General features: G+C 40.5%; 1 protein-coding gene across 4 annotated transcripts in view; it reads left to right on the forward strand.

Annotated features, from left to right (window-relative positions):
* NFE2L2 (NFE2 like bZIP transcription factor 2) overlaps nucleotides 1-7,013 on the forward strand; it is a 33,484-nt gene extending 26,471 nt beyond the window's left edge. For all 4 annotated transcript variants that reach the window (XM_075608991.1, XM_075608989.1, XM_075608990.1 and 1 more), the window contains one exon: nucleotides 4,492-7,013. In XM_075608991.1, coding sequence (XP_075465106.1) covers nucleotides 4,492-5,673 — 1,182 coding nt within the window. In that variant the 3' untranslated portion in view covers nucleotides 5,674-7,013. The remainder of the gene's footprint in view (nucleotides 1-4,491) is intronic.
* Nucleotides 7,014-11,922: the final 4,909 nt, after the last annotated feature.

An 11,922-nucleotide genomic window follows, 5' to 3' on the forward strand; every position in this document is an offset into this window, starting at 1 on the left:
TTGCTGCCTTACCAGTGCTCTCCTCTTCCTGCTGTCCACGTGCTCATATCTCTCTGCTCTGCTCATCTCTCTGCTGTCTTGCCGTCGTGTGCCATTGTTTTTTTCAAACATTCAATTCAATGCTTTATTGACTACCAGACACAGACACAAATAAACAGTAATACATTTTGTACAAAACACATGCAGGGATTGAACTCGGGACCTTCTGATACCAATGCTTTGCCTCTTACCTCTACACCATAGGCTTGGTGTGACAAGACATAACCTAATATATTTATCCTCTACAACACAAGGTACATGTTAATTAACTGTTAATAATAATTAATAATCATACTTATTAATAATACATAACTAATCATAAAGAATGATTAATAATGGATTATTATTAATACATCATTATTGATTAATGAATAATTATTACTTAATAAAGAATAATAAAGAATTATATATTTATAAATTAAACAATATAATTAAAATAATAATTTATTAAAAAAGTTAATTATACCATTTCATACAGGAATTGAACCCAGGACCCTTTCATATGTTGGCAAGAGTTCTACCACTAGACCACAGGAGCTGTGTGATGTCATATACAGCTAGAAATAAACTTAAGATTTAACATTGACATGTACCTTGTGTTGTAGAGGATAAATATATTTATAGGTTATGTCTTGTCACACCAAGCCTATGGTGTAGAGGTAAGAAGCAAGGCATTGGTATCAGAAGGTCCCGAGTTCAATCCCTGCATGTGTTTTGTACAAAATGTATTACTGTTTATTTGTGTCTGTGTCTGGTAGTCAATAAAGCATTGAATTGAATGTTTGAAAAAAAAAAAAAAACCCCGATGGCACGCGAGGGCAGAGAGAGAGATGAGCACGTGGACAGGACAGCTGGAAGAGGAGAGCGAAAGGCGGCACAATGGAGGATTTGAGATGCAAGTAAGCTGGCAAAATTAGGCTTTCAATTCGGGAGCCATGCTCAGACCGCGTTATAACCGATTCGCGTTATAATGGGTCGCGCTATAACGGGGTTTTGCTGTATTGCTTTGATGCCACCTTTACTCTTTTTATATTTGCTGTGAACTCACTTCTCAAATTACGCACTTCTTTCTACCAGTCTCACTATGTCTCTAACTCTATTCATATATCTCCATCTCAACTTCCTTCACCACTTCTCCGTTCACATGAACTGATTTCTTACCTGCGTCCTCTGACACTATACAGCTATACCCCCTGCACTAAAACACATCCCTAAAAATCATCCGCACACATTCACTTTCTTTCCATGCTTCTGGGGACATCAATCTCAGTCCTGGTCCCTGTCTTATTTCTACTTGCTCTCGTCCTCGCCTCCCACATGCAACTTACACTCCCTCTGGTGTGAACCCCCTCTAACCTCATACCCATCCCCTCTCACCCTCTGTCCTCTCTCCCTTTCTCCTGTGCCCTTTAGAATGCTCACTCCCTTTATAACAAGTTCCCCATTGTACATGACTTCTTTTTCTCTCACTCTCTGCTTCTCTTTTCTATAACTGAGACTTGGCTCACTCAGTCTGACTCTGATCTGGAAGCTGCCCTCTCTTACGGTAGCCTCTTTCTCCCACACTCCTCGCCCTGATGGCAGGGGTGGAGGTGTGGGGCTCCTGCTCTCCTCTATCTGCCGCTATCAAACCCTTCCTATTCCTCTCTCTCTTGCTTTTTCCTCCTTTTGAGGCTCACACTGTCAATATTTTCTCCCCTCTCCCTCTCCACGTGGATGTCATCTATCGCCCGCCTACCTCTACTCGTCCCCCTTCTGTCTTTCTCTCTCACTTTGAATCCTGGCTCTCCTCCTTTCTCTCCTGACTCCCCTGTTCTCCTCCTTGGGGACTTCAACTGTTACATAGATGACCCCTCTCTCCCTTGTGCCTCTTGCTTTCTCTCTCTAACCTCTTCTTTTGGCCTTCAACAGTGGACTGCAGCCAGCACCCACAAGGATGGCCACTACATAGACCTGGTTTTCACTACAAATCTCTTTCTCTCTCTCTTTCTCTCTCTCTTTCTCTCTCTCTTTCTCTCTCTCTCTCTTTCTCTCTCTCTTTCTCTCTCTCTTTCTCTCTCTCTTTCTCTCTCTCTTTCTCTCCTCGTTCCTTAGAACGCCTCTGGAGGAAATCTCGCAGACTTCCTCCACTTTTCTTCAATATTCAACACGCAAAAGTCTAACCCACGCCGACTCTTCTCTGTCTGACTAAGACCACACTCAGCTGCATCTTCTTCCTCCTCCCATCTCACCTCAGGACTTTGACGTATGGATTTCACTTTTTCCTTGAAATAGTCAGCAGTTTCCTCCTCCCATCCTCACCTCTTCCTAACTCTCCTCCTGCCTTCCTTGACTCTTTTTCCGCTGTCACAGAGGAGGATATGACACTGCTGCTTTCCTCATCTCCATCTACCACTTGCCCTCCACCACATTCCCTCCCACCTCTTAAACCTCTTGCTCCTAATATTATCCCTATGCTCACACAAATTTTTAACTCCTCCCTCTACTCTGGTACCTTTCCCTGCTCCTTTAAACATGTAACTGTCATACCATTACTCAAAAACCGCAAGCTTCCCCCCACCTCTTTCTAACTATCGACCTCTCTCCCTCCTGCCTTTTGCCTCTAAGCTCCTTGAACGTCTTGTATTCTCTCGCTTGCTCCATTTTCTCAACACCTATTATCTCCTAGACCCTCTACAATCTGGCTTCTGCACAACTCACTCCACTGAAACAGTCCTCACTAAAATAAATAATGACCTCCATGCTACCAAAGACAGAGGTCATTACACTCTGCTCATACTACTCAACCTTTCTGCAGCATTTGATACTGTGGACCACCCTCTTTTCCTTCACATTCTCCATACTCTTGGCATTCGTAACAAAGCTCTATCCTGGATCTCCTCTTACCCATTGTACTTTCAATTTCTCTTCTGCTAACACCTTCTCCTCCTCCTCCTTCTCCTTCTCCTCCTACTTCTACTTCTCCTCCTTCTCCTTCTTCTCCTCCTCCTCTCTGTGGGATTACCCCAGGGCTCTGTCCTGGGATCTCTCCTCCTTTCTCTGTACACACTCTCTCTAGGTGACCTAATCACATCACTTGAGTTCAAATATCAACTCTATGCTGATGACATACAAATTTACTTTTCGACCCCTGCCCTTACACTTGCTGTACAGACCAAAGTTTCTGAATATCTCTCTGCGATATCATCCTGATTGCCCTCCGCCGACTTAAACTTAACATGGCAAAACAGAGCTCCTCATACTTCCTCCCAAACCTGGCCCCACTACCTCCTTCCACATTACTGTTGGAAGTTCAGTGATACACCCAGTAGCGCAAGCACGGTGCCTAGGGGTCACACTCGACTCCTATCTCACATTCTCCTCTCTCATTCAAAACGTATCTATAACCTTTCATTTTTCATACGGAATTTCACAAAGATACGCCCTTTCCTCTGTTGCTCAACTGTTAAAACGCTGACACAGGCCCTCATTCTCTCCCGTCTCGATTACTGTAACCTCCTGCTGTCCGGCCTTCCTGCGTCTCGCCTGTTTCCCCTACAATCTATCCTAAACGCTGCTGCCAGAATCGCTCTACTCTTTCCTAAACCTGTCTCGGCTCCTCCCCTGCAGAAATCCCTCGCCTGGCTTCCTATCAAAGCCTGTATCACACATTCAATTCTCCTCCTCACTTTTAAAGCTTTACACTCTTCTGCCCCTCCTTACATCTCATCCCTAATTTCTCTCTATGCACCATCCCGACTCTTGCGTACCGCTCAAGGATATCTTTTCTTTACCCCTTTTGTATCTAAAGCCCTCTCCCGCCTTAAACCTTTCTCACTGACTGCCCCACACCTCTGGAATGCCCTTCCCCTCAATACCCGACTAGCACCCCCTCTATCCACCTTTAAGACCCACCTTAAAACACACCTGCTTAACGTAGCATATGAGTAGCTCTGTGGCTAACACTATACACCTGATACATAAAGCTTGTATGGTCCTCCTAACAATGAAATTGTAAGCTCTTCGGAGCAGGGACTCCTTTTCCTAAATGTTCCTTTTATGTCTGAAGCACGTATTGCCATGATCTGTTATTTATGATTGTCACGTGTATTACTACTGTGAAGCGCTATGTACATTAATGGCGCCATATATATACATACATAATTGTCTAACAATGATGAGACTGCGTGTGAACTATACATTTTATAGATTACATCACAACTATAAAATCATAAGATATATCACGGTTATACATTTTAACAGGTGTTTGAGACTATAAATAAAGTAGAAATTAAAATGCAATTTTGCTATTCTGAGAACAATGCTGATTTGTTAGTTGGGGTATTTTAGCTTAATAGGCCATGAACTGAAAAACATACATATAATAGATTTCATAGTTTTTTTTAAATTGTGTTGATAGAGTTATCGGCATACAATCTCTAACCTGTGTTTCAAAATCTTATTTCCATTTAGTGTCTCCACAATGAGATTGAAAGTATGGTTGATCTGAGCATGTATCCAGAAGCCACTGCAGTGACAGAGACTGCAGATAATTACAGCTTTCTGAATCCACTGTCAGCCATTGAAAAACCAATTGATGACACCAGTCCTGTTTTCTCAAATGACTTCCGTAGCTCGTTTGCTAGCCATGAACCAGCAGTAAACTCTGATGCACCATTCAACGTGGAAACTCTTTGTGACAATATCTTCAGCTTCATTGATCGAAAAGTAACCAATGTTGTGCCTTCAACAGATAGTGCAGGCCAGTCGAACAGTGTACCTGTTGATATTACTGACTTGTCATTATGTAAAGCATTTAATGGAAACAAACTGCCTGGCATGCCTGAATTTAACGATTCAGATTCTGGAATTTCAGTAAATGCAAGTCCTTGTGCAACATCACCAGGTCATTCCATGGGCTCCTCTAGCTATGGAGATGCTAATTTTGGCTACAGTGATTCTGAGATGGAAGACATTGACAGCACGCCCGTAAGTGTGAAACAAAATCCTTCAGGAAAGTATCCAGTACAATTTACAGAGGATACATTCTTTTCATTTTCACCCTTTGTCGCACAAGACACGAACACTTTTGAAATGGAAGCTCAAAACTCACCAGATAAAGACCTTCCCGCTAGCCCTGGCTACAAAAAAGCTCCATTTGCAAAAGACAAAGCTTTAAGTCGTCTGGAAGCACGTTTCACTCGAGATGCGCAAAGAGCCAAAGCTCTGAAAATACCCTTCTCGGTTGATAAAATAGTCAACCTTCCTGTGGATGACTTCAATGAAATAATGTCCAAGCATCAATTCAATGAGCCCCAACTTGCCCTCATTCGAGATATACGCAGGCGCGGTAAAAATAAAGTGGCCGCACAGAACTGTCGAAAGAGGAAAATGGAAAACATAGTGGAGCTAGAGAGTGAGCTGGACAAGCTGAAGTTTGAGAGAGAGAAATTAGTTGCCGAGAAAGGAGAGTACAACGGCAACCTTCGTCTACTAAAAAAACAGCTCGGTACCTTGTACATGGAGGTCTTCAAAAAGCTACGTGATGACGATGGGAAGCCATATTCACCCAACGAGTATTCGCTTCAACAAACAAAAGATGGAAATGTTTTCCTTGTTCCCAAAAGCAAGAAACTCGAGATTAAAAAAAACTAGTTATATATTTTTATTTTTCATTCTGGGGTGGTGATCCTACGCTTTCCAAGGGGTGGATAAAATGGCTGTACATAAATTGTAGCTTTCTCAGAATTTGTGTTTGTTTTTTTTGTTTTTGTTTTTTTTGTACTGTAGCACTAACTTTCATGTGAAAAATACAAAAAAATATATATATATATTTTTTTTAAAGTAATTTTATGCGATATGGAAAGTTACCTATTAAACTTGGATGTTACTGAAATGGCTTTACAGTAGGACAATAGTTTCATTACGCAACACAATAAAAATTAGTAGGAAATTAAATGTTGAGGAAGAACTGGGATGTTTAAGATGTAGGACCATTTTTGTGACATTCCCAGTATACCAAAAGATCATGCAAAAAAAATATCCTGCAATAATGCTACTTCAGAATGTTTGTTGGTCATTGTATTATTCTGAAAAGCACTCCCTTTGCTTGGCTGAGAACGCAGGTAGTCATTCTTCACTCTAATAAATGTTCATGTTGCCTGACCTTTCATTGAACAACATTCTGATTGCCTTCACTTCTGCAATATTATTGAGTAAGCTCCAAATAATCAAAATATCCGATTCCATTTGGTATATGTAAAATATATATCATTCAAAAGGCATATGGTAAAATATGCAGTCTTATTTTTATAGATCTCACTATATTTCCTGATTGCCATCCTGTCTTCTTCATAAATAACTGTAAATAGTGCAATACATAATATTTATATATACTTCCTATTTTATTTGTTAAATGTACCCCAAAAATAAATTTACTACACAAAGCATAATTTGCTGCAAAACACGTTTGTAACTGCTGATTCTTTTATAGAAAAGAGCTTTATTTCCTTAACTTTGTCTGTTTTTTTTTGTGTTTTCATTTAGCAAGTCAGATAACCATTAATAAAATATAAAATATTACTTTGTTATTGCTGTCTGTTTTCATTCTAAAAATGAACACATTGGATTAAGTATTTTTCTGTTTGCACATGCAAGAAACAAGTAGAAACTTGAATGGTGCTACAGACTGGTAAAGAGATACAGCTTGGTACATGTACTTAAGAACAGTGTTCCCATATAGCAAACCTTGAAATGAAATAGTAGAACTGTGGACAGGTACCTAGTGTAGCATACTTGTTGTTTTGGTGACCTCCCAATCTGTGAATGTGAAGGTAATTCATATAGATAGTCCAAAAACAGTAGCATATATAGTCACTCCAATCATACCTCAATCCACCTACTGAAGGGAAAGCGCTTTGGCGTGAAACGCGTTGGTGGGGCGACTGTCGCTTTTTGTTTGCATGACCAATAAATAATTTTATATTTTTATGGAATATGGACTTCCTTCATTTTTTTTTCTCATCATCCGTTTCCATGAGTAGTGCTTTATTTCTTTCCTTATTCTAGTCTGCGCATGCAAGAAAGCCTTCATTTTTTTTCTCCCCATATTTAAAGATGTATTCACTAAAATGCAATAATAGCTCATGGCTATTGTATGATAGTCAATAGACCATATCAAGTTGCTGTTGAATTACAAAGTGGCTGTTGTATATAAGTCTTAATTGATGAATTCAAGTTTGCGTTTTGGACCATCCCGATTTAAATGCACCAGAATTTGCACTAAGCTCTAGTTCAGTCATTGTGAATTTCAATGGGTTGTTTGTAGGGCAAAAGGTGGAAAGAAACGCCATATAGTGAATATGAAATTATTAGGCATAAGGCGAGAATATTAACTGGCAAGTGTTAAATGCATTTTATTCCATATCCCCTCATTTTAAAGTAGAATATAAATTTGGAAATACATTTCCCCCCCCCCCCCCTTTTTTTTTTTTTTTGAGCTATGAACAAAAAAGATGCGACAACCCAGTGCCCTCAAAATAGCTTTGGGTATTCAATGGCTTAAAGTTGTATGTGCCAAATGTTGGTCTTCCCAAAACGAAACATAAAAAATAAATATATAGATATATATCTCGCATTGAGACTAGTTTATAGTAGGGGAGACGTCAGCCGTCGCTACAGCAATTCGTGCAAGCAACCCGGGGGCGTGGTGGTGTGGCCGCGAGCGGTTCACACTCAGTGGCTGAACTGCAGACGTCACGCGGAGATCGCTGTGGAAGTCACAATCCTCTCAAAGTATGTTGCATAAACCGCACTACCATACGTATGGCTGTGATCCTGATGTAAGTACGCTGTGGGTGCACGGGAACAATGAAGAGACCCCTAATCTCTCCTAAATACACTATAGAACACACCAGGTGTTCCCCGCACTCCAAATGAATACAAGAGAGTAAATGGTGCTTACAAATGCTATTGTGTATTATAGAGCAAAAAACATGTAACAACAATATGTACATGCAATACTATTGTGTATCATTGAGCAAAGAACATGTGACAACTATGCAAACGCAAGTTACAAGTAATAATTAGATGCAGGAAGGGGAGGAGGGGTAGTGAGGAAGGGGGAATGTGATATCACTAAACAAGTGAGGGTAGGGTGAAGAAACCTCTAGAGAGGAAGGATATTGGTGTAGGAAGAAGCAGGGGGCAATGTATCAGGGTTATGTACCCCTTCTACAGGCCCATTCCCATAGCCTCCACAAAAGTGGTACTACAGTACTTCCCGACTCCCTCACAACTTAATCCTCATTATTTTAAGAGAACAATAGAAAATAATTCAATTGTTTATGAAAACATGTAAATGCAAACAGTATTACATACACTGGACTATGTCGTCTAGCAAGTATGATACCTAATGCAATGAACACTTGACACACCCTTATAAAGATTGGACAAAAACACACTAGTGTATAATCCACAATTGATTGATATGGTGTGTGCAAATAGTCTCTGCAGGTAGTTCTATGGCATTTGCAGTATTCACTTAGAGAAAGTCTATATGACTCAACAGGCTACAGTATTAGATCAGTTAAACTTGAATAAAAAAAATAGCATTATATTCAATAAATGTTATGTTTTAATAGTCCCGGAGTGCATAAATTAATGGGCTTCTAGCTAGAGAGAAGGTGGTAACACACCTCTCTAATTTTGGATAAAAACTTGAATAAAGTCCTCAGTATGTATAGACAAAGAAAAACCTGTGATATCAGAGTGAGTAACGTGCTGTCCTGCTCCAGATCCCAGTAGGTTAGCAATACTTCAGGTTCAATCTTTATAAGGGTGTGTCAGGTGTTCATTGCATTAGGTATCATACTTGTTAGATGACATAGTCCAGTGTATGTAATACTGTTTGCATTTACATGTTTTCATAAACAATTGAATTATTTTCTATTCTCTTAAAATAAGGAGGATTAAGTTGTGAGGGAGTCGGGAAGTACTGTAGTCCCACTTTTGTGGAGGCTATGGGAATGGGCCTGCAGGAGTACATAACCCCAAAACGTTGCCCCCTGCTTCTTCCTACACCAATATCCTTCCTGTTTAGAGGTTTCTTCACCCTACCTTCACTTGATTAGTGATATCACATTCCCCCTTCCTCACTATCCCGCCTCCCCTTCCTGCATCAAATTATTACTTGTAACTTGCGTTTGCATATTGTTGACACATGTTCTTTGCTCAATGATGTATTGCATGTACATATTGTTGTTACATGTTTTTTGCTCTATAATACACAATAGCATTTGTAAGCATCATTTACTCTCTTTTATTCATTTAGAGCGCAGGGAACACCTGGTGTGTTCAAAATCCTCTGACTTCTGAGCGTGACGTCTCCCGTCGCCATCGCGCCAATTATGGGCATCCGTGGCGGAGTGCATGTACTTGCTCCGGCGCTGCGCAACGTCGCAGATGCCGTAGCAAGTACTATAAACTCGGCCTTAGAATGCTAGTTTACCCATAATTTGGCCAAGCATTTCTTTTAACGCTTCCCTCCTGTATAAATGGAACATGCTAGTCCGACTTTTATTTTTTTAACTTCAATTTTATTGCAGGTTTAAATAAATAAAACATGTGGGAGGGGAAAGGCGCTACATAAATAAAAAGGGGAGGGTAGGGGCTTTGATTGGGTATTGACTTTACATCCCAGAGATAGGTACGTAACAGTGTTTTATACATACCGGGTATCTGGAGAAAAGGGCTGAGTCGCCAGGTGGTGACGAAGTGTTGAACCTTTTTGCAGCCGCTGAGAGTAACCCGTATGGGCTTTTTTTTTTTTTTTTTTTTTCCGTCTACTCTGCCTACGTTTTAGACCAGGAAGGAGTACTTGGTTTTGGAGATTACAGAATTGTATTAGGCTTCAGGTGAGAGCTGCCCTGGTGGAAGAACTAGGGCCGCCAAACCTTTTGACATGTTTGGCATGTCATTCAAATAACTAGTGATTTTTTTCCATTCGGCATATAAACCATATTTTGTTTCCGATTCTAGGCAGTGATGGTATTTTATTTTGTTTCCAGATATCAGCTATTTAGCTTCTGGTGGCTGGGGACATACCGCATAAGAGGTCTTATACTGCAGCATGACTTTATATGCATTTTATTTTACAGTTGTGCATATAGAACAGCTGGCTACTGTTTGAAATATATTGTCCCAGTCATCCTCATTCAGTTCCTCAAGGAGGTCCATCTCCCATTGTCTAATAAATTTGAATTTGCTTTAGGATTCAGCTTCTGGGAAGGAGAAATAACTATAAAGCTGGGTAGTTAGTCAGCATCTAAACAGTCTCTCACAGTCTGATTCCAGGTTGGTGGGATAAGTCTTGGCATAGAATGCTCTTAGTTGGATAAAGCGAAACACCTCCCTATCTGTCTGACATTTTTCCTTTAGTGAGCTGGTCAAACTGTTTAATCTTAAAGTCAGAGCTCATGTCCAAGAGCATGGAAATACTAGCTTTGTCCCAGTTTATGAAAGCCTGACTTCACCTAGGGTGAAATCTGGATTGTCAAATAGGGGGCCATCAGAGTGCCTTATTTGCTGGGGACAATTTGGGTAGGTCTGCCAAGTTTAGGTAATTTAATAACTATTTTGTTTTAGTTTGGCTACTAGAAGGGAATGTGCATTATTGGCTTTTTCGAAGAATTTTCCATGTCCATCTCAGAGATTGTTCGGCTAGTGATGTGAGAAATCTATTCAGTTCTGCCCGTGCCGCCTTTAAGACTTCTAGGATTGGTTCAGAGGGTTTTTTGTGGGTGTCTATCTTTGGCCGGAGGGAGACTATTTTCTCCAGTCTCTCTCTTTCGACTAGAGGTATACTTATTAGTCTTATGGGCCTTTAGGATTCAGCTTCTGGGAAGGAGAAATAACTATAAAGCTGGGTAGTTAGTCAGAATCTAAACAGTCTCTCACAGTCTGATTCCAGGTTGGTGGGATAAGTCTTGGCATAGAATGCTCTTAGTTGGATAAAGCGAAACACCTCCCTATCTGTCTGACATTTTTCCTTTAGTGAGCTGGTCAAACTGTTTAATCTTAAAGTCAGAGCTCATGTCCAAGAGCATGGAAATACTAGCTTTGTCCCAGTTTATGAAAGCCTGACTTCACCTAGGGTGAAATCTGGATTGTCAAATAGGGGGCCATCAGAGTGCCTTATTTGCTGGGGACAATTTGGGTAGGTCTGCCAAGTTTAGGTAATTTAACAACTATTTTGTTTTAGTTTGGCTACTAGAAGGGAATGTGCATTATTGGCTTTTTCGAAGAATTTTCCATGTCCATCTCAGAGATTGTTCGGCTAGTGATGTGAGAAATCTATTCAGTTCTGCCCGTGCCGCCTTTAAGACTTCTAGGATTGGTTCAGAGGGTTTTTTGTGGGTGTCTATCTTTGGCCGGAGGGAGACTATTTTCTCCAGTCTCTCTCTTTCGACTAGAGGTATACTTATTAGTCTTATGGGCCTCACAGAGAGCAGACATAGATATCATGCTTTCCGCGTTAATTTAAAAAAGGATTCCAGATCTTGTTCAATTTCTATAGTGACTTCATGGCTTTTTAAATAAGAATTTGTTGACTTTTCTGTGCACGTTGTGGGTTCTGATATCAAGGTTAATCATTTGTTTCCACTGGAGCATGGTCTGACCATGTTATACTATTGATAGTTGAATTTGGGGAATCAGGCTTGCAAATATATAGTCTAAATGGGATTATGATTGGCGGGGGAAGGAAAAGATGTAAATCGCTCGGCAGAGGGTTTAATTCTTGCCAGGTATACACTACTTATAGGGAACTCCATGCCTCTTGTGCTCTAAAATCTACTGGTTTAAAGCTAGGTGGGCCAGAGAATCGGTTAGTGTTAGGACCTGCAA

Source organism: Ascaphus truei, chromosome 7 (assembly GCF_040206685.1).
Source record: "Ascaphus truei isolate aAscTru1 chromosome 7, aAscTru1.hap1, whole genome shotgun sequence".
NCBI lineage: Eukaryota > Metazoa > Chordata > Amphibia > Anura > Ascaphidae > Ascaphus > Ascaphus truei.